Here is a 23,960-nt window from a genome sequence, read left to right as displayed (position 1 = left end):
TGTAGACACCAGATACGATGAGATGTGAATGCTGTCAACGGTCGGAGAACCCAGTGGGTGCTGAAAGACTGGATGGGATCAAACCCATACCTTCTGCTTGCAGGTGAGCCAATCGACTGGATTGGCTGGAGGTGAGATTACTTCTCGAATTGGAGAAGCCAGGGAAGCTTTTGTCAATCTCCGGCACCAATGTGACGTGAGCTTGGCTGTCAAAGGCATAGTTTACACTGTGACAGTGCGATCCCTGCCGCTTTATGGATCAGAGACGCGGCCCCTACGCACAGAGAACGTACGAAAGATGTCAGCGTTTGACCATCGGTGCCTCCGAAGCATTGGTCAGTTCTGGTAGAAACAGCGAATCAAAATTGTTGATGTACGCCAGATGGTCTTAAGAAGAAAGAACTCTCCCGCGATAGATGAATAACTCACACTTTATAGGTTACATTGGTTGGGACAGGAACTCCGCATGCCAGAAGATCGTCTGCCTCGCAGAGCTCTTTTTCCCAAACCCTGTACTGGATTGAAGCGAACGAGAGGTTGACAGTGTATGATCTGTCAACGAATTATGAAAACAATAGCCTGTAAGCTCAGTTGGACCGTGCCCATTATTCGCACAATGCCCTCAGCTGCAAAACCTTTTCCANCGTTAGAGGAACCGATCAGTGCTCAACAAATGGCTTGTTTGAACGGTGCTGCATCAAGCTCGATGTACAGAACTCAGTACGATGGTAGTGAACAAGAGTATACATTAAAACTTACGGCAGTGATGGAAGATCCTTGCAGTAGTGAGCGAAATCGCAGACACAAAAATCACACACAAAGTAACCATAACCGGTTGTCGCATTGTGTCCGATCACCCACGGTCTTATCACGCTGCACCCACATTGAAAGTTTGAGTTAAATAGACCTATACGCGCAGGTTTCATGGCCCCATCAGGCCACGCTACTGCGTACCGCGGAGACAGTTGGTAATCACACCATCCTTGTCGAACTATCCTCGAATTGTTTTGATCGAGAATACTTTCGACTCAAAAATGCTTACATTCCACTCGGTATGTCATTCCATCATTCTGTGGCAAGTGAGTGAGTGTAAAATAGCAGAGTTTCTTTCTTGAAGTCAACTTAGGCTGGGGAGCATCTTTTACGGTTGATCAGTCATCGGGTTTCTTGTTTTATTTCGACCTTTCTACCTTGTTCTGATTCATGAAAACCAGTAAGACTGGATCACTTGTTAACCCTCAGGTTTTTGCAGATAGTGTCTTCAACTTGTCAGCTCATTAATTTTTGTACACTCGAATGGGAAGCACTTTTGTGACCTCTAGGTGGATTTCAGGCCAGAAGCTTGATTTTCTTACTGAGGAGATCATGACCAGCCAGTAACCTACAAAGTTCTGATATTGTCAGGTCGTCTGAAGGCCACCAGTGCTGAGTTGAAATGGCGACGAGAAAATGGAGAGAACCAACCAATGAGATTTAAGCTGCGCTCCCTGATACGTCTTATCGTCACCCAAAATCAATAAATTCAAAATCGTGCTCGGATGGAATGACTAATCACTATAAGGCCGCGAACCAGAGTGATGAGAATTCAGGTTGAATCATTGGGTAGCGAATCACAGAACATTTTGGAAACGTCACAGAACTGCAAATAAAAGTAACACTAGAAGCGGCTAACCTCAGTATCTAACAAGGAGATGTTGAACATTGTTCAGACTAGTCTACGGACTGTAGACACCAGATACGATGAGATGTGAATGCTGTCAACGGTCGGAGAACCCAGTGGGTGCTGAAAGACTGGATGGGATCAAACCCATACCTTCTGCTTGCAGGTGAGCCAATCGACTGGATTGGCTGGAGGTGAGATTACTTCTCGAATTGGAGAAGCCAGGGAAGCTTTTGTCAATCTCCGGCACCAATGTGACGTGAGCTTGGCTGTCAAAGGCATAGTTTACACTGTGACAGTGCGATCCCTGCCGCTTTATGGATCAGAGACGCGGCCCCTACGCACAGAGAACGTACGAAAGATGTCAGCGTTTGACCATCGGTGCCTCCGAAGCATTGGTCAGTTCTGGTAGAAACAGCGAATCAAAATTGTTGATGTACGCCAGATGGTCTTAAGAAGAAAGAACTCTCCCGCGATAGATGAATAACTCACACTTTATAGGTTACATTGGTTGGGACAGGAACTCCGCATGCCAGAAGATCGTCTGCCTCGCAGAGCTCTTTTTCCCAAACCCTGTACTGGATTGAAGCGAACGAGAGGTTGACAGTGTATGATCTGTCAACGAATTATGAAAACAATAGCCTGTAAGCTCAGTTGGACCGTGCCCATTATTCGCACAATGCCCTCAGCTGCAAAACCTTTTCCANTTCCGGATGAGCCTCTCGCAAAACCAAGTTAGTTTGCAAATGAGTGTATATTCGCTAATTTCGTGCAACTTGGTTTCAAGTGGAACATAAGGTTGACGGAAACTCGGGGACTGCGCCTACCTGATGAGCCCAAAATGGAATGGCGTACCGGTCGTGAGCTGTCAAGGGGTTTTCAGCAACCTTACAAGTAGTGCATTTGAAATTGCACGGAATTTACGAAATACACTCATTTGCATATGTCATAAACGATTGCTTCAGCTGGTTTTCAGGTGAGTCTCTCGTCAAAACCAACTTGGTAACCAGATGAGTGTATGAGAAAGAAAATGTCGTGTTTTTTTGGAAAAGAAGTCAGTTGTGGAGAAAAGAACCGCTCTTAGAGGAACCCAATGTGCCTATGGTACAAGGTATACAGCTGATTGAATTGATTGATGAATGTACGGCATTTGGTGCGTGAACAGGATGGACGCCACAGTCTCCGAGAATTAGACGAAGGTACTGTTTATCACGCACCAAGGTGAGGCTGCACCCACATTGAAAGTTTGAGTTAAATAGACCTATACGCGCAGGTTTCATGGCCCCATCAGGCCACGCTACTGCGTACCGCGGAGACAGTTGGTAATCACACCATCCTTGTCGAACTATCCTCGAATTGTTTTGATCGAGAATACTTTCGACTCAAAAATGCTTACATTCCACTCGGTATGTCATTCCATCATTCTGTGGCAAGTGAGTGAGTGTAAAATAGCAAAGTTTCTTTCTTGAAGTCAACTTAGGCTGGGGAGCATCTTTTACGGTTGATCAGTCATCGGGTTTCTTGTTTTATTTCGACCTTTCTACCTTGTTCTGATTCATGAAAACCAGTAAGACTGGATCACTTGTTAACCCTCAGGTTTTTGCAGATAGTGTCTTCAACTTGTCAGCTCATTAATTTTTGTACACTCGAATGGGAAGCACTTTTGTGACCTCTATGTGGATTTCAGGCCAGAAGCTTGATTTTCTTACTGAGGAGATCATGACTAGCCAGTAACCTACAAAGTTCTGATATTGTCAGGTCGTCTGAAGGCCACCAGTGCTGAGTTGAAATGGCGACGAGAAAATGGAGAGAACCAACCAATGAGATTTAAGCTGCGCTCCCTGATACGTCTTATCGTCACCCAAAATCAATAAATTCAAAATCGTGCTCGGATGGAATGACTAATCACTATAAGGCCGCGAACCAGAGTGATGAGAATTCAGGTTGAATCATTGGGTAGCGAATCACAGAACATTTTGGAAACGTCACAGAACTGCAAATAAAAGTAACACTAGAAGCGGCTAACCTCAGTATCTAACAAGGAGATGTTGAACATTGTTCAGACTAGTCTACGGACTGTAGACACCAGATACGATGAGATGTGAATGCTGTCAACGGTCGGAGAACCCAGTGGGTGCTGAAAGACTGGATGGGATCAAACCCATACCTTCTGCTTGCAGGTGAGCCAATCGACTGGATTGGCTGGAGGTGAGATTACTTCTCGAATTGGAGAAGCCAGGGAAGCTTTTGTCAATCTCCGGCACCAATGTGACGTGAGCTTGGCTGTCAAAGGCATAGTTTACACTGTGACAGTGCGATCCCTGCCGCTTTATGGATCAGAGACGCGGCCCCTACGCACAGAGAACGTACGAAAGATGTCAGCGTTTGACCATCGGTGCCTCCGAAGCATTGGTCAGTTCTGGTAGAAACAGCGAATCAAAATTGTTGATGTACGCCAGATGGTCTTAAGAAGAAAGAACTCTCCCGCGATAGATGAATAACTCACACTTTATAGGTTACATTGGTTGGGACAGGAACTCCGCATGCCAGAAGATCGTCTGCCTCGCAGAGCTCTTTTTCCCAAACCCTGTACTGGATTGAAGCGAACGAGAGGTTGACAGTGTATGATCTGTCAACGAATTATGAAAACAATAGCCTGTAAGCTCAGTTGGACCGTGCCCATTATTCGCACAATGCCCTCAGCTGCAAAACCTTTTCCATTTGAGTAAAACTTTGTTCACCAAAATGTTGCATTTTGTTGTGCGTGTGCTCAAACAAAAAACCGTCCTAATCTACCTTCATATTTTCACAGCTCACCAAATTTCATTGTTCACTAGAGCAACCGTGCTTGTGGCTGAAAAGTCTGGTGAAATAATTCCCCAGCATCTCTGAGACCCCGGTATGCCTAAATGGGGCTTAAAAATTCAAACTGGTATTCTCAACTCAATAATTGCCCCATCAGGGACACGTCATAACTTTCGAAATATCAATTTCATTGAGCGCCTAGTTGGACCGACATATCTGCCGCCCCCCCTGGATGGGGACCCCGTGACCCAACTCACCAGTGGTTAGTGACGCTGGCAGAAATGGCCCGCCCGTTCAGTCACTGGCGCTTGTGCATTGAAGCTGTCGCCTCCAATGCGTACCTGTCCAATTTCCGAACAAACTGAACGTGTCTTTGCCTCCAACGCTTGACTGTAGGTTCCACACACCCCCAATTTCCGGTGATCGAAACTGTAGCAGCTGTAACCAATGTGCCTATGGTACAAGGTTTACAGCTGATTGAATTGATTGATGAATGTACGGCATTTGGTGCGTGAACAGGATGGACGCCAAAGTCTCCGAGAATTAGACGAAGGTACTGTTTATCACGCACCAAGGTGAGGTCAGAAAAAATCCAGTGAACATACACCAGAAACTGATAATCGTCAAACCCCCTCCTGGCGCTTTCTAGATAATACCCTAACCTTAAGTTGTCAAGTTACTTCAAATGGTTCTGTGAACCTCGATGGCATTGTTGTCTGTTTGTAACTCATATGATCTCACCGTGGATGTCACAGGCTGGTAACGCGGAACGACCCGTTCGTATGTTTCTGTTGCAGGCAGTACCTTGGGATTTCACACCGCGACTATCCTCGTGAGTACAGACTAGCTTGTTGCCATCACACACACACACACTAGGGGACCATCACGTCTGCACAGAAGAACACGTTTGCGCCGGAGCAATGCGATTGGTTAGTTTGCTCGAGACCTTGAGATCCTCACTCCCTCTGGTGGCCGCATCCCCATGGTGTTCGCAGTCAGTCTGTGTGATTTTCTGGCCTTCTAGGCCGAATACACACTCAACTAGTCAGAAAAAATCCAGTGAACATACACCAGAAACTGATAATCGTCCAACCTCCTCATGGTTTTCGCAGTCAGACTGTTTGATTTTCTGGCTTTCTAGGCCGAATACACACTCAACGTGTTCATATCGCAGACATTGTCTGAGACGGCCACTACACGGAGACTGCTACGGATGGGAGGCAGCGACGGTCAAATTTCACACCCGTTCCAAAAAATCGATTCGTCCCGGTTCGTACTGATTGGAACTAATTTCCTTCCGATAGCTGACGACCAGGTTACTTTACCAAAGGAAACCACTCACTAGGTTGCTGAAAACTCTTCGACAACCCACGACCGGTTTTGCTTTTCCATTTGGTAGGCGCAGTCCCCGAGTTTCCGTCAACCTTATGTTTCACTTGAACCCAAATTGGACTGTTTTTGAGAAACACACTCATTTGCAAACCAATTCGGTTTTCACGAGATACTCAACTGAATCTCTCGTTTATGATGTTCTTCACCTGAATGTGCTGCACAAAGGCCGCCTCAGGCTCAACTTGGTATGATATTCGAGATATCACAATATATTTTCACAAAGGAAACTACTCACAAGGTTGTCAGTAGGTTATTTAATAACTCGGCCGAAACACCGTCGTAACATGTATCCGCACTGGATGCCCAAAATGAGTTGGCGTCAAGATTGGAATCAGGTGCTATTTCGAAGACACACAACTTTAGATTCCCGCCCGTCTAAGGGACTGTCCTGCTCTGGTGGTGCTTTCCTGACCGCGACTGTCAATCCCGATTGGAAAAAAAGCAAACCTATTCCCCTCGTTTCGACCATTTTTTCTATTAGCCTGAAATTTTTGTAATCAAGAGGCGTTGTTTCCACCATCTTGTCAAAATAACACTGCAGGCGAATGTGATTTTAACACTGGACTGACGAAATGCATCGGGATGCATGCGGATTGGCTCATTCGATTGTTCATCTTATTGGCTCGGGGGGGGGTCCCCTCCAATTGGCCCGTGAGTGATATCCACTCAACATTGAACTATCGATTATTTGATTCATTTCCGCCAGTCGAGTTTGTGCAACCGTCGTTCCACTTGATGGAGACAACATGCAGACAGCTGGTAGTCAGTCAGTACTATTAATACTGGATGCTTGAAGGTCTCCAAGGCAGAATTTGAATGCCTCGTTATCATCATTAGTATCATCGCCATTGATAGCAAAACGACCGTGATTTATACGGATAATGAACGGCTATACAATCATAAGGGGAAGGGTTGGGACTTGGTGCCAAGTAACCCTGTGTCCTTGAGGAGGACGGTCACGAATAAGTTACCTACACCTTCGAACAATATTAGAATAAACACATCTGAGTGTCATATCAGAGTGGAGCGAGATGGCTCGAGTGGTTAGAGCGCGAATTTACTGAACGAAAGGTCCATGGTTCGAATCCGACCTCTGCCTCTCGTCTTACCCTGCCTAGGCTTGGGCAACCTGACAGTATCCCAGCCCTCGTGCTTCCTTCGGGTAGCATGGCAGCTAGGCACCGGAAGAGTGTTACAGCTGAACGAACGTTCGTTCATATCAGGGTAATGCACAACCAGCGAGATCAACAGAGCTTCGTTCGCGACCAGTGCACGACAGGCGTACTTTAGCTAGACATTCCAGCTAGGGAATCGCACATCATCGACACCGATTGCGAGGCATATCATGCAGGGTTTCCAAACACCTGCAATCAGAATCAGGGCCCCAGTCAGGGAGACACGGGGATCCAACAGTGCTCAGTGTGACAGTAACCATGTTTGTGCCCCGCAAACCTTTCGCCAACAATACCCTGGAACAGAAAACAGCACGTTACTCGGTAGACGATGGTTGGGCATACGTGTCCGAAACACCCCAATTCAGTGAGCTAATCTTCTGCGTACGCACTGGCAGATAAACTGTGCTATGCTACGAGGACACCGGTGACCTAACATTTAGAGCTGCCTCAAATCTTCGAATAAGAGGCGTCAATTCTCACAGCCATAGCATAAGGGAGCGCTTACAATCGCTTGTATACACGTCAAAATACACAGCGAAATTCGAAGAATCCCCAATGAAAGGCATCCCGATGTTCTGTCTTCATCATGCTCACCACCGAACAGAGTGGTAGAAGTCGAAGCGAAAAACGGATCAGACAGAGGTAGACCAACCAGTTCATGAATGAGGAGTGGCAAATTACTGCCACTTGGTGACCACGTCGACTCCAACCGTCGGCGAAGTCGGTCACGTGCTTCCAGACCCAGTGAAACATCAGTCCTTAACCGTGATGACACTGATGCAGCGATGTCTCTTACTGGGTTAACCGACCAAGGTCATCATAGCTCCGGACCATTGCATCAAGTATGACCACTGTTTCGTTCCCGGTCTGGCTAAGGCCACCTGACTCAGGCTCTACGCTGAAATCGGGTAACGTGATCTAGCCCGGTAAGTGAAGGCAATCTCTGCCGAGAGGCACCACAGAGCCATTTCATTCTTCCTGGGGATCGTTGGCAGTGCGGACCTCCAGGGCGATTCGAACCCTTAATCTTCCAGCTATTAAGTGAAAATTAAGTAATTTGGTCACGAATGACTGATCAGTAGTGATTAACATGTAATTGTATGAAAAAAATCGTTCATCTGTAGCACCATTTCGGTGCCTAGCTGCCGCGCCACAGCTCAAAGAAAGCACGAGGACCGGGATACTGCCAAGTTGCCGAAGCCTAGACAGGGGGAGTGGAGAGGCAGAGGTTGGGTTCGAACCACGGACCTTCCGGCCAGTAAATTCGCGCTCTAACCACTTGGGCAATCTCGTCCCGTACTTGGATGAGTCATAGCGCCACTCACCCCTCAGTCAAAGAAATTCATATCACGTGGTGACTGTGTTGGTGTCAGATTACTGACTAGCACATCGACAGTCAAAACCGAGAGCTTCTGTGCGCCGATGATGAGACTAACTCACCGAAATACAGAGAACGACCGATTGCACACAAGAGCCGTTCCTGTTGGGCAAAGCGATATCAAGTCGGCGACATACTCAACACCCCGATGACGAGAACAGCAAGTTGCTAAACAGATTTTATCTGAAGGATGAGTTTATCCCTGCCCAAGCCTCAAATTCCGTGAGGGTACACTTCTGGTCGAAGAAGATCCGGTATCTCCTGTATCTCGATGATGAACAACAAATTTATCTGCATCTAGCATATGGTCTGTTTGTAGACGCAGGGGGGCGAGATGGCTCAATGGTTAGAGTGCGAATTTGCTGACCGAAAGGTCCGTGGTTCGAATCTCACATCTGTCTCTCGACTTCTCCTGTCTAGGCTTGGGCAACCTGCCAGTATCCCAGACCACATGCTTCCTTCGGGTGGCATGGCAGTTAGGCACCGAAAGGGTGTCACGGCTGCATGCAACCTGATTGCTCAGCCCAACGAACAGAAGAACCAGCTACCAATATTCTCTTCGGGCGTGCAACGCTCAAAGCCAGGTCGTCGCTGAGAGAACTTTGTGTGCCGGCAAGACTGCAGCATGCACGAACCGAGATGACATCGTTGTGGCGTATTGTGGTGCATCCCGAGTGAACGATGAATGGTCTCAGCCGTCACCATGACCTCTGTCGCGGCGTCACCATTATAGACATCCACCTATCTACCCGGATACAGCTTTCAAATTCGGAACGAGCTCCTGACCAAGTACCAGTTAATCCCAGAGTTCTGGAACACCGTGTTCGTGTGCACCGAAAGATCACCGTACCTGGATCGATGAATGTTGGTCCTCCGAGACAGACTTGAGAACTAAACCATACAGGCAAGTCTCCGTTATGCCACCGAAAAAATTGTAGTCAGTTCTGGAAAACATCCGGTCGTCGGACTCCTCCTGTCAGCCAAAGCGTCTTCGCCCACCAAAACGCGTGTGATCTGGACATAAAATTCGATTGATGAATCAAAACACATCGAGATCGATAAAAACACAGCTAACAAAATAATCACATGGATGGACATGATGTGAGTAAAATCTGCGGTGCGGGGGGGGGGACGTGAAAGTACGCAGGAGGTAGGTGGAAAAATCTAACATCGAGTAAATCAGGAAAGAGTTCAGAATGGGTTTACATAGCCTATTTGGTCCAAATCGATAAAAAAATGTGGGAAAAGTTAAAATCGGTTGCATACTGTCTGTCGGAAGTGTAAGACTTGTTCCAACAACGTGTCCAACACTGGGTTAAACATATCGATCACAATGGTTCCCGGTTCACACTTTCGTTTCTCTATTGTCAAGTCCCAGGACTGTGCTAGTTTCGACCAGTTTTTTGAGTTAGGGTCAAGGTCACTGCATGTGATGTCATCTTCACTTGAGTCATGAAGAACGATTGTCAGTGTGTTGGGACGTGTGACAGCCGAGATAGGAGAGGCGTCATTGAGCTGATCGTTCTTCAGCACAACAGCTTCCACTTGTTGGGTCGCGGTCGAATCGGAATCTGGACTGAGCGGACAGGTAGACTGAAATAAAGCGAAAGCGAATCAGAGAGAAAGAGGATCTACGTATCATTCAGCTAAAACATCCTTTCGGTACCTAGCTACCATACTACCCAGAAGAACCAAAAGAGCCGAAGTACTGCCAAATTGCCCGAACCTAGACAAGAACAGTCGAGATGCCAGAGTTGGGTTCGAACCACGGACCTTCCCGTCAGTAAGTTTGCAACTTCAGCACTCGGGCTCGTTTTCAAATGCAGAAATCAATGCACGATAACGCCAGGATCCTCTCCAAAAAATGAGTGGATATCCAAGTCAAGTTGCTTGACCTAACTGGCGACTTGATACGTAAACGTAAAGCGAAAAGGCAGATCGACTCATTCAACGAAGCTGACACCGCGTCCACAGTGGACGTACCGTCACGAGCTGTTTGAATACCGGAAAACGATGTCGCATATGCGAGATGGTCACAAGAGATGTGGGTCTATGATAACCACATAGATGATTGGATCAACACACACGATTGACCACAAACAACAAACAAAGTTTCCAAGTCTAGACAACATAAACAATCATTTTAAATGCTCCGAATATTAAACAAAAAAGCGAGCTCCAAGGTGAGTGGAAGGAATCGACACCTACTGCGTGAACTTGCATTAAGCGGTTCAAATTAATAGAGACGGCGTCATGCGGAAACTTTTTTGGAAAGTCTTACCGGTTCAACGTAAACTCCAAATTCTATAGCACTCATACGAAAACCAAAATCAGCAACAATCCCCAGCGCCATCTCACAGGTGCATCCCACGAAACCTACGTAGCGCTTTTAAAATTCGACTACTCATCAGTAACTAAAAACCGTTTGCAATTTCAACCTACACGTCCCAACATCACTGCATCTGATTGGACGAGCGATTCCAAGTGCAAGACACTCAGTAACCCGCTTTGACAATAAACAGGCAGTAGTCAAGATGAGCATTGTTAACTATCAGTGACGCTACGCAGTAACTGACATGAAACACCGATTGATGGAAAGCTAGTAGTGAAAGGTACGAAATTTTCACTTTGGTTACTCATCATTTTCTGGAGCGGAACAGCCTTATTTGATCAAGTTGAACACAAGATAGGCCACTCCGTCTTCTTATGTCTCAGCATGTTCGAGAACTGGTGTCTTCAGAAACGAGTTATGTCGTTCTTTACACTCCATCGGTCAAAACGAAGCTGCAAGAGTCAAGAATCCACAAACCGCTTCTGAAGACAGTCATATTTTATCTGCCCAGTCGGAGGCGGGCGATTTATGCCGACAAAAATGGGAGTATTCGTCTCGGCAACGTCTCACATCTCGGTTCGGAGAGACCCAGCAGCACCACGTACGCACTTCATCAGCAACGATGAAGTAAATGCTCGGGTGAATTGGGTAAATAAACGAGTGAAAATTAACGCCTCAGTGTAGTCACCTGCTGTAACATTCAGATGTCGTACCTCTTCGGTGCCACGCCACCCAAAGGAAGCACGAGGGCTGGGATATTGCCAGGTTGCCAATCCTAGACCATATTTTATCTGCCCAGTCGGAGGCGGGCGATTTATGCCGACAAAAATGGGAGTATTCGTCTCGGCAACGTCTCACATCTCGGTTCGGAGAGACCCAGCAGCACCACGTACGCACTTCATCAGCAACGATGAAGTAAATGCTCGGGTGAATTGGGTAAATAAACGAGTGAAAATTAACGCCTCAGTGTAGTCACCTGCTGTAACATTCAGATGTCGTACCTCTTCGGTGCCACGCCACCCAAAGGAAGCACGAGGGCTGGGATATTGCCAGGTTGCCCAATCCTAGACAGGGGAAGTCGAGAGGCAGAGGTTGGATTCGACCCACGGACCTTCCAGTCAGTAAATTCGCCCATCTCCCGCTCCGTCACCATCTCGTCACGCGCTGTAGTGTGTTCAGTATTGTATGATAGCGAAATGTGAACGTTCTACCTGACACATTGGAACGCCCGGCACATTTCACCTATCCAATATCTTGTAGCAAGATCGATTACCGGGCGCTGAGATTTTCAAACGAACCCAGATAATTGAAACGGAACGTACACGGCGATGTGCAACCACCCACTGGCGAGATCAAGGTGGCTCAGTGACCGGAAGTTTCGTGGTACGAACCCAAGCTCTGCATGTCGGCTCTTTCTGTCTAGGCTGAGGCAACCTGACAAAATCTGAGCCCATGGGCGTCCGTGGGTTTAGATGGCAGCTGGGAACCGAAAGGAAACTAATTCACCACTGAGTCACTGAAGGAGGGCGACAGTTTTCGGGTAATTTTGAAAAACTAAACCGTAATCTCGATTTCATGTGGTTGAAAACTCTGACATTCGACAGAACAGTCTGGCGAACCACTGTTTGGACGAATTCGAAGAGCCCACAGAGATGCAGAACTGAAACCCGAGCGAGCTATTCGAAATAAGGGCTGATTCATTCCGGACTGTTTAAATTAGAACCGGGCTGCGGTGTTACCAGTAGAGTTTGCGTGCGGAAATGAAGTTCACGAGTGCTTCCTCGTATGCGGTCCGACGGAAAACAGACAATAACGATAAGACTGGGCGTGGTACGGTGACCGAACCTATAGGTAGCCGTGATCATAAAACCACAGCGGTGACTGAACAAAGTTCGCACACCATTTAATCACGCTATCAGCACGAAAGACACGAAAACTGGGTCAAGTAAACACGCAGAACAATAGCACAAACAAATACTACTGGAGGTCAGTCCAACTAGGTCACCTGTCTGATACACAAGGCCGGGCAACCACCGAGAACCCGCTGTGATCTTCGAAATCTCAGGTGTTGGGGGTAGGTAGTCGGTCAGATTAAAACGCTACTAAACTCGGTAACTCGATCACTACTAGCCGTCAAAACGCAGTGGGATTCAGGAAAGTTGTCTGGACCAAATAAGTTAGGACTCAACCGACCACTCTGCACACACACACGCCTAAAATTCGCGAAAGAGCGCAGCTGTTTCAAATTTCGCTTCTCTGGTGAGTGTGATGGAGTGGATCATGGTATTTGGCCTCAGTTCCAGAGTTGAAAGCGCTTTGTCGGACGGTCGTCTTTGTTCTCTGTGGCTGTCTGGAACAACTACGATCAATACAATCGGGTCTGTTGTGTCCGCAGATGCTCGAAAGTTGCGAAGAGGGGTTTTATCGACACCTGCCACAACTGCTTCGGTCAGCAAAAAGGACAATCATCCTGGTGAGCGATAACAACGTTCGAGATGGACGACGAAACCCGGCAGAAGGAACTCGGGAAGCCGGATCGACCCGTTTAGCTGCGCGTCCGATAACATCTGTTCCTGGTCGGTGCGGACTTTCAGCACAAGCGATCGCACCATGCCACTTGGAGGCCGCCAAATGCATAACAGTAGAGGATTCACTTGGATCATGCGGCCGGAGGAGAGATCCAATCAACGACTGTCATTCCCTTTGAGGCTCGTTTGGCAATGTGTTTTCCCTCAAGACTAATGGAATGTTGCTCAGTTCACTGACACTAACAGGTCTCCATAACTCAAAAATATTGAGCAGATCTGTTTAGAAAACTAACAAAAAGTCACGGATTCACTGATGCTGAAGACTAGCTGGAAGGAGAATAGAACAGAGTGCCCTTAGCCTGTAGAAATGCCTCCCCAAGGCATCCGGATAGATTACATGGATATCGTCAAGGTCAACGGACCTTACTGATGCCAGGAAACCACGGGAATAATTGGCGAAAGAAGCTCAGAACACGCAGGATTTCGGTGCAGGAAACAGGTGGATTCAGTTTCGATCTGCCGGCTTACAGAGGGTGACTATTAGCGAGATAGATCAGTGGTTAGAGCGCGAAATTACCGACTGGAAGGTCCGTCCTCTACCTCTCGACTTCCCCTATCTAGGCTTGGGCAACCTGGCAGTATCCCAGTCCTCGTGCTTCCGTTGGATGGCATGGCAGCTAGGCACCGAAAGGGTGCTACAGCTAGACGATTTTTTTCATCAGTGAAAAAGATGGAAAAGTCGCTCACAGAATCGTCGCCTCCAGCAATAAGTTGAGTATTTCGAAGAACAATTCAGGCGACAAAAAAACTACGTCAGCCGAACGCTACAGCCCGGGTACAATCGCATCATATCTAGCCGAAATCGCTGGCGCATGTCTTCTAAGCCCCATACAGACTCACAATCGCTACGATTCAAATCGCTTTTCTGGCAAGCGGACAACTGTGTTCAAGATAAACCTATGTTTCCCTACGAACTAGACCAGATCTACAATCTGCCGATTGAGGTAGTAGACAAATTTGTTTACCTGGGCAGCTGTATCAGTCCTGGTGGTCTGGTGAAAGATGATATTTCCATCCGGATTCGGAAGGCCAGAGCAGCTTTTGCGAACCTACGTGACATCAATTCTCTGTCAAGGGTCGAGTTTACCATGCTACGCTGCGCTCCATGAATCAGAAACCTGGCCGCTGCGCGCCGAGGACGTCAGAAGACTTTCAGTGTTTGACCATCGATGTCTTCGGAGCATTGCCCGAATCTGGTGGGAACACCGGATCAGCAATTCTGAAGTACGCCGAATGGTATTCGGGAGAAATAACTCACCCTTGATAGATGAACTGATCACACTGCACAGGTTGCGCTGGCTTGGCCACGTGCTGCGTATGCCAATCAACAGACTTCCTCGAAAGGTTCTTGCACAAGCACGTAAAAGGTGGAAGAGTGCCAGAGGCGGTCAAACAATGACCTGGCAGTGAAGTATAAAAACCGTTACCAGCAAATTCAGCTGCGCTGGTCACTGCCGTCCCCAAATCATCAGTGAACGAAACTGCGGCAGCTACAACCACTGCACGACGAGTGCGCGGTTCTTACAGCTGACAATATGATGATGATGATGATGATACTCTGCCGGTGACTGTGTGATCTGACTCAGTGATCCACACACCTCTTCACTTCGAACATCAAATTATGGATGTCCCTAACCACACACCGGACCAAACTCCGGAAACGAACTTTATCGCTATTCTGATTCTTCTCACAACTTTCACGAGTATATGCAGTTGAATTCAGACTAAGTTGGCTCAGTTGTTGCAAAAACTTGAAGGCGGACAAAATAAAATAAATACATAAATCGTTCAGCTGTAACATCCTTTCGGTGCCTAACTGCCATGTCACCCGAAGGAAGCACGAGGGCTGAGATACGGCCAGGTTGCGCAAGCCTAGACAGGGGAAGTTGAGAGGCAGAGGTCGGGCTCAAACCACGGACCTTCCGGTTAGTAAATTCACGCTCTACCCACTTGAGCTATCTCGCCCCCGATTGAGAACTACCCCGTGCTTGGCTGCAAACGGTGAAAGATGTCAACAGCGTTCATATTGTCAGTCGTCTTCCGGAGTGTCTGGTTGAGTCCTGGAGACGTACAGGCCTCCGCGGCCTGTCAGACATACCCTCCCGTCGAGAATTTTTCTTTTCAGCAGGGATCTTTGTGCAAGTAAACTGACAGAGTTGTATGGCAGTGCGGTGCGATTGATTTCACCGCCTTTGTAACACATAAAATTGAAAAATCATACTCATAAGAACTGGGTTACTTGGAAAACATGGTTGAATGGCAATCGAGCCCGGATGGATAAAGTTTTGGATCGGTTTTTCGATTGCTCGGGTTCGAATCCCATATGGGCACCCTCGAACTGATTTACATAGTGATAATACGCATATTTTTTCGGGAGCAAATATACACACGGCAAAAGTGACATAGCAATGGTTCGAGGAACCTCTCCCAAGATATGTCTTTCAAATGATGATGATGATGATGATGATGATCTGCCGGTGACTGTGTGATCTGACTCAGTGATCCACACACCTCTTCACTTCGAACATCAAATTATGGATGTCCCTAACCACACACCGGACCAAACTCCGGAAACGAACTTTATCGCTATTCTGATTCTTCTCACAACTTTCACGAGTATATGCAGTTGAATTCAGACTAAGTTGGCTCAGTTGTTGCAAAAACTTGAAGGCGGACAAAATAAAATAAATATATAAATCGTTCAGCTGTAACGTCCTTTCGGTGCCTAACTGCCATGTCACCCGAGGGAAGCACGAGGGTTGGCATACTGCCAGGTCTCCCAAGTCTAGACAGTGGGGTAGTCGAGAGGCAGAGCTCGGGTTCGAACTACGGACCTTCAGGTCAGTAAATCCACACTCCAACCACTTTGTCCATCTCGCCCCGAGCTACTTTAGACACACTGGAGGCGGTCCTAGCGGGTGGCGGATGTTCGACAGCTGGTGTCTGCGGGTCGTCCTTCGAACTTATCATGTGGTTCGCCGGCAGTGGTTCGGAAGAACCTTCCCACAGTGTAAACCGTAAAGAATCGGGAAAGTCCATCGCGTACCATCTTCACGGTGCTTCACACGAACTGCCGTTGCCGACTGGCTACTGTTCGTGGGCTCGGACAGCTACCATATGCTGTTATATAAATACAGCTCATATTTGTGCCTAATGGACACAACTGCCCATTTCTTAGAGGTAAATGGACAGTCACAAGCTTTTCAAGACACCTGAAACCCACATGTGTCCACAAAACCCCTTAAAAGTCATATTCTTTCACAAAATAGCAACCAATTTGAGATGTTTCACCGGTGCATATACGAATAACCGGCCGTGGATTTCTGAGCTTGGTGCCTAGAGTTGATTTGACCAATCGGAAATGGACACGTGACCCACTGTTAACGACTATGGTTGACTCACCTCCTCAAGGAAACTCACTGGCTCCGGTTCTACTTGCACTGAATTGGTGGCCAGTGCACTCAGTTGGCCAAGCAACAACAGATCGACCCAGTTCTCCAATACACCAAACGACGGTTGAGAAAGATTGGTGACGCCGCTCGTTGGCTCCCACGGTTGGTCCGCGTCCATTGTTAGTTTTGCCCAACTCATGGTCAATTCGATTGCAAAAGTACGCGAACACGGAGCCCACGAATACAAATGGTCCGTACCCAGTGAGGCTACACTACCGGTACGTATTTGTAGCCCAGCACAGGGACAAGAATTCTTTCCACACAAACCACCTGTGACGGCACAAAGTTTGACGGTGGAACACGTTTCGGAATGGGAGTTGAACAGTTCATTCATGCGTATCAATGCGCTCCACATATGCGCAAAGGGTGTTAGTTGTTCGTTCTGGAAAATGGGATGAACAGTAGATACAAGAATCGGGGTTTTGTAAGAGTGACTAACGAGGGAAACTCGCCCCCCCCCCTCAAAGCGACGTAGTAGTAAGCCCCAAACCAGTCTGAAGGGATGAGATTCCCAGTGTATTGAACAGGGTTGGGCGTGAACTGTCCACTAAATAAAATAAATAAATCATTCAGCTGTAGCGACCTTTCGGTGCCTAGCTGCCATGCCACCCGAAGGAAGCACGAGGGCTGGGATACTGTCAGGTTGCCCAAGCCTAGACAGGGGAAGTCGAGTGGCAGAGGTCGGGTTCGAACCACGGACCTTCCGGTCAGTAAATTCGCGCTCTAACCACTTGAGCCATCTCGCCCCACTGTCCACTAAAGTAGTTCACATGTCTTTTCATAAAGGAAACTCCTCACAAGGTTGCTAAAAACTTTCCAACAGCCCACGACCGGTTTCGCCCTTCTTGAGGCTCATCAGGTAGGCGCAGTCCTCGAGTTTCCATCAACCTTATGTTCTACTTGAACACGCCATCACATGTCATCAAAACCATCCAACTGGAGTGGTGTAAAAAAAAGACAATCCATCCACAAATAGAAACTCGGTGCAATTGCTTACCAGCAGAAAGGCATCAAAGTATGTGTTGGGTGAGAACACGGCTGATTTCGAACAATCACGATTCTCTAGGGCTCCCTGCTGAGATGTGAAGAAAGTCCACTAACCTACATGGCATCCCATTTGATTAGTTCTCGCTCGAAAGATCATCATTTCCATCATCGACAGCATGACATCAGTGTTGAACACCGATGCTTCACTGCCGTACAACCATGATTTATTTGAAAGCCTTATGGTGGAAAAAAGGACAAAGGTGGACGGGGAAGGGACTTAGTGTTAGCTTACCACAATCATTCCAAGGTGCCTACACCACCAGACACTCATTCAGGCAATATGGTGAGAAACTGACAACAAGAACGTCACTGGTTGACAGCCATCTATTGAAGTGTCTCCAGCCACTAAAAAACAACCAAAGTAAACCAATCAGGAAATTTTTTTATGCAGTAGCTAAACGAAAACGATCGCTTAGGAAGACGGGACAGCTATTAAGTAGTTAGTGGGGGAGGGGGGGTCGCGTGCAATTTGTTTAGATGGGGTGGCCAGGATCACCTCAGTAACTTTTCACACCGACTCTGAGTAGGAAGGACACGAAGAACTACACAGTCGGATTGCAGTCACCTAAGCAGTTACTTTACTCGGCCGCGACTGTCCACAGTTTGGTTTCCAGAGCTGGATAGATTGAAAGAAAGGCGCCCGACAGTCAGATTACGTGGTTAGGCCGGAAGGTGCATTTGTGAAAAGATTGTCATACGGAAATTTACGGAACATTATATTCTCCGAAAAAAGTCGTTCAGCCGTGGCACTCTTTCGGCGCCCAACTTCCATGCCGCCAGAAGGAAGGGCGGGGGCTGGGATACTGCCGGGTTGCCCAAGCCTAGACAGGGAAAGTCGAGAGGCAGAGGTCGGGCTCGAACGACGCAACTTCCAGTCAGTAAATTCGCGCTCTAACCATTGACCAAAAGACTGCGTTGCGGTTAAACCGATTAAACTCGGTTCAGGCATTTGTTCAGTATTTCCAGGCGAACTCCAGACACAACCTTCATAGTGTGGTTATGGGGTCCAGCATGAAGACCAGCGGTCGCTTGACGGTTGGAATTAACTTACCTGATTAAAATGGAATCCGGTTGTACGAAGCGATCAAGTAATTCAGAGTGCTCACCGAGATATGAAGACGGCATCTAAGCGGCAGCGAATTACTTTCGTTTGATTCTACTGGGCATTGTGGAAAGCGCACTTCGTTCTTTATGTTGGAAGACATTCACCGAAGTTGACCGCGCTGTTGGCAAATTTCCATTGCCAAATAGTAACAATTCCTATATGGTCGAACGCTGGAGCGACACAGTTCAGACGTGGCAATCTGAGATCTTCTACGGGTATTCTTAGTGGTCAAAACGGCCGCCGCATACTTAAGGCACTCGGTTCGCACCTGATGAGGACCAGTGCAATACTCAGGTATTCATTTTGGCAATAACTGTGGATTCTGTTAAGGCCGAAACAACGCAAGCACTGTTGCTGACAGAACAGACAAGGATAACTGCAATGGCCCGGAACGTAATTCCTCGTGTGGTGGGCTTAACCGTTTGAGGCACGAATAATTGAACTTGCTTATTTTGTATAAACGTAACGCACTACTCACAAGGTTGCTGGAGAACCGAGTGAAGTTCCAGATAGCTCCGTGATTAAGGCGCGAACTTACTGACCGGAAGCTCCGGGGTTCGAGCCCAACCTGGGTACGTCGACCGACCTTGTCTAGGCTGAGGAAACCTGTCAGTATCTCAGCCCTTATGCTTCCTTCGAGTGACATGGCAGCTAAGCACAGAAGGGTTATTATAGCTGAGAGACCGAAATCACGACAGTTTGCATTCGTACCGTGGATATGATGAGGCATGTGGAGTTAGGACATGCCATTAAAAAACCCGAGATAAATTTGGATTCAGGACACAGAAAACAATCGAAAAACAGTACCATCGAAAGAACTCACAGTGAACAGGATATTACACCAAGCACCGTTGTTTTTTTGCAATGAAAACATTTCGTTTGTAAACAAAGAAGTATTTTTCATCTGAATGTGCTCGATTCCATCGACTAGATGCCGGACAAAAGAACTCAGCTTGTCAGGACTGCGAGTGAACAATCGGGAAGGTACCACTTCAACTGAGAGTTGACCGTGCGGAGGGGATCCACAGGAACAAAGCAGAGACTTTGGGGTGGATATGCTACGTAGTAGCAAAGGCTTCGACAGTGTCGCATCTACGATCGTGCACGGCGCCACCTGTGTTCCGACCATTTCCCAATTAGTGCTAAAATCAATCAATACCATTACACGTGTAGCTGTACAGGGCAAGTGAAAGTAAAACAAAGAGAAGAACTTAGACCAGACACTTGCCAGCACTTTCAGACAAGGATCCTGATGTGCCGTCCTCTCAGTGTATGAATGCCATGAGCTCCGTTAACTAAACCGAGCATCATCACCTCAACATAATCAGCTATGAACTATATACGAGTCCTACGACTGGTGAAGCTGTCGCAGACTTACTGGAGGCAACAGCTCGAACGATTATTGCGTAACTGTAGCGTTAAATAGAAAACGAATGTGCAGACTGGTCAAGAAAAGAAACGAACGAAGGAACTTGAACAAATGACGGAAAAAGTCCGAAGCCATTCCAACTAGTCTGTGAGACAGGCAACCCGAGAAACCTCAATGAGTGGGGACGGAAACGACACACTCATAGGAATGAAGAGGGGAAACTGGATTGTTATCGTGGAACATCTGCTGTTTTTAGTAGAAATTCTGACCCACGAGAGAGTCGATAGAAGATGAACTGGAACCACCGAAAGCTTCACAAGTACGAGAAAGAATAGTCTCGTTCAGAGGCCGCCTAGCTGATTGTCCCAATGGGCCTTCGTCAGCACTGTTCACCTACAATTTCAAACAAAGTCGATGGGAGTTCGTCAGAACCAGCAGTTCGGAGGAGCTTGAAGAAGAGACGCACTTCGAAGCCGTCTGGGGTGCAAATTTCACTGCCCGGGACTGTGCTGCGGTCCGGAAATCCAGCTGAAAAACTGCAGGCGCCCAGCCGAATAGGCCTTGAATGTTCAGCCCAGGAAATCAGACATTTTTCCGTTGTTATCAACGATTGTTTCGCGCACTGGAGCTCTCTTTGAACCTGTTGTGCCAACCAGGTTAAGCGCAACCTGGCAGCATTCCAGCCCTCATGCTACCTTCGGGTGGCACGGCAGCTAGGCACCGAAAGCATGCTGTAGCTGAACGATTTGAACGAGTTTAAGTGCATTCACAAAATTTGTAACTTTCATTTCCTCAGCTTTCTGGATTCATCAAGCTTCTCAATCAACGTAGATGCTCTTTTCACATTAAATATACTGGTTCATTGGGTAGCATTGTACTCTTGACCAAGGTGGATGCGTGTCCAACAATTTTCGTGTAAGTCGAGATACGGCGACGGGATCAAGCTGGTTGTCCTGTTCCACAAGCCGAGCGTCCGGCGTCTTTCAGGGTAACATCCAGCCTGATTCAACCTCGGAAGACGCATTATCTAAAGAAGACTTCAGTAGCTGGTTCTGGTAGACTTGTTTTACATCGGGGTCCAACAGCTTCTCAAAGACCGGATGAGTTGTGCGCCTTTCGCGCGTCCCTTGAGAGCGTAACAGAGAGCACCAACAAACAGGCACATTATTCGACTCTAAATAGGTATTCCAGTACCAGCGAGAGTCAGTACGTGACCCATACGACCTGTAGCTAGTGGCAATGTGGTGCCGTTTTGTTAGAGGTTGCCTCGGAGGTGAGGGCACCATGTGGCTAACCGGCTTCGGTTGTTCCGAAAGTCAGTACTGCAAAGAAGCAGTGTGCGGTCAGAAGATAACTGCACCAGGCATTCGCCGCTATTCGTGCGTCCCGGTTTCCGTCCAATATGACTACCTAATAGAGCCTCAGCAGCGCTAAGTCTACCTACTTGCGCACTTTTGTCCTCAGATCACACAGCGTGCCACTCAAAGAGTCGTAAGAACTGTCTTTGAGTGTAGCAGAACTGCAGTTTGTTAGGGCAGCGGTTAGGAGATGCTATTTCAGATGTCAAATGACCCACACAGAGACAACCATCAAAGCGGGGATCCTTCAGTTCTGTTGCCTAAAACATCAGCAGAAACAGCCAAGGCGGTTTCTGAAGGTTTCAGAGGTATGCGTAACCGGAAGTGAGAGGAAGCCAACAGGAAGGTCAGTTCACAAACACACCTGGATTGGGAATCTTTTATCCACAGATAGCACACGTCAATAGGAAGGAGTCCATGGTGCTGTCGGTGCTACTCGCCTTCCAGGATGGGGACCGCGTGATCCTCACTGTGCCTGGTTGGAGACACTACAAGATATGGCTACCAACCGATGCCAGTGGCGTTCTTGTTGTCAGTTTCTATCCAGATTGCCTGAGTGAATGTCTGGAGATGTAGGCACCTCGGAATGACTGTGTTAAGCTAGCACTAAGTCCCTCCCCCGTCCACATTTACTCTTTTCTTTACAATAAGGCTTTCAAATAAGTCATGGTTGTACGGCAGTGAAGAATCGGTGTTGAACACTGATGCCAGGCTGTCGATGATGATGGTGATGAGTCCATAGTGCACATAAGAGCAGTCTGTTGTCCGGCCTTTTTTCGGAGTGCGAAAGTTAAAGTCTGTCAGGTGAACTGACCGTCGGGGTTTGATGAACGATTTTCAAGTGGCTACGAGTCACGTCAACCGTAGATAGTGCAGCTACCGGTAATGGGCGGCAAACGGCTCTGTCAGTGGCCTGTTTTTGTTAACCCACCAGGTTGTGTGCAGCAAGTAAGGCTACCTGGTTGACGACGCTAGGCGACGGCCGATGTGGCATGGGATGAGTTGTAATTGCGCGATTCATGAATGTACGTGGGCTGGAGTATTTCCAAGGCAGGTGGACGACTGGGTCCTCAATCACAGTCTCTGGCTCTACAGTCTAACTGCAACACAGCGGTGGCTACCATGAGACCATCAAACTAGCATACACTCCTAACCAAGTCGTCACATCTTCAAACTTCCAACCTGGAGGACTGGGAGATTTCCATTACTGATCGAACTGGGATAAAATGCTCTGAGTCACACGTACATTCCCAGTATATGTTGTGAATGTGCACAAGTCGCCATACCACCATAAGGTCCACTCTCTTCGTGACGGATGGCGGAACGGAACGGCGGGTTATTGAATAAGAGCAAAGTGCGAAGAAAGGTAATCATCCAGCTGCAACACCCTTCCGATGCTAGTTACCATGCCATCCGAAGAAAGCACGAGGGCTGGGATACTGCCAGGTTGCCCAGACCTAAACAGGGGAAGTCGAGAGGCAGAGGTCCAGTTCGAATCACGGACCTTCCTGTCAGTAAATTCGCGCCATCTCGCTCCAGAAAAACTCTGGGCCCGTCTCGGTCAGTTTAATATGTATGGCCTAACTGGGGTCCTGATGCGCGTTTCGGGGATAAAACATACATCGATCGTAAGAAGGAACAAGGTCTGAGCAAGAGCCAACTATTGCCCAATTCAATAAGGATATGGATATTTAAAGCAGTGACGTAAGGCAGATTACTTGAATTTAATAAGGGTTTATCCTTGTTTATTTTACTGGTCAGATACTTAGATACAGTGAAACGGTTAGATTGACAGATACTCCGGCACAGAGAGACTGGACCTTACCGTGGCGTGACGGTTTGCGCACCTCCGTGACCTCTTGAGCTGTACTGGGGGTCCGGATGACCCTCATAGTCTCTCAAATGGGGTTGGTTACTGGTTAGATTGGTCGCCGGTTGGAACGTGTGTGGCGGATACCTTGACCAAAATGGTGAATTACTCGTATTTCCTGCCAAACACTGTTGCCTTGCGATCGGAATTATGAGCAAAAGATTTCAGGCGGGAACACCAATCGTCTTCTTGTCTAGGTGTGGGCGCCCTGACAGTATCCCAGCCCACATACACCATAACATCTACGTCCAACAATAAACTCATACCATATCGGCCGTCGCGTGGTGTCCCCAGCCGGGCCACCTAGCTTGCTGCATACGGCAGGGCAGGTAAGAGAAAACATGCTAATGCTGATTGCTCCCTTCTCACACTTCCAAGTTTTTCTCTTCCTATCCCACTTCTCTCCGCAGGTATCAGTACCAGGACTGA

The 23,960-nt window shown here is 47.6% G+C and overlaps 3 protein-coding genes across 3 annotated transcripts; 2 read left to right on the top strand and 1 right to left on the bottom strand.

The window, feature by feature from the left end:
* Positions 1 to 9,091: 9,091 nt before the first annotated feature.
* On the top strand, positions 9,092 to 9,298 carry T265_06546 (hypothetical protein; the record flags this gene model as incomplete). The annotated part of the gene is made up of 1 exon (XM_009171842.1): positions 9,092 to 9,298. The coding sequence occupies one exon, from the start codon at positions 9,092 to 9,094 to the stop codon at positions 9,296 to 9,298; it is 207 nt and encodes a 68-aa protein (XP_009170106.1).
* A 123-nt stretch (positions 9,299 to 9,421) lies between these two features.
* T265_14064 (hypothetical protein) lies at positions 9,422 to 20,076 on the bottom strand (the record flags this gene model as incomplete). Its single annotated transcript, XM_009171862.1, has 3 exons — positions 9,422 to 10,003; positions 16,733 to 17,164; positions 19,758 to 20,076. 3 exons carry the CDS (start codon positions 20,061 to 20,063, stop codon positions 9,659 to 9,661), a joined length of 1,083 nt encoding a protein of 360 aa, XP_009170126.1.
* On the top strand, positions 10,558 to 11,368 carry T265_06545 (hypothetical protein; the record flags this gene model as incomplete). Its single annotated transcript, XM_009171841.1, has 2 exons — positions 10,558 to 10,593; positions 11,126 to 11,368. Coding segments are annotated over 2 exons (279 nt in total), but the record flags the coding sequence as incomplete, so codon positions are not given.
* Positions 20,077 to 23,960: the final 3,884 nt, after the last annotated feature.

Source organism: Opisthorchis viverrini, assembly GCF_000715545.1.
Source record: "Opisthorchis viverrini unplaced genomic scaffold opera_v5_136, whole genome shotgun sequence".
Lineage (NCBI taxonomy): Eukaryota > Metazoa > Platyhelminthes > Trematoda > Opisthorchiida > Opisthorchiidae > Opisthorchis > Opisthorchis viverrini.
The sequence above is the reverse complement of the archived record's forward strand: the minus strand, read 5'-3'. Positions and strand labels throughout refer to the sequence as shown.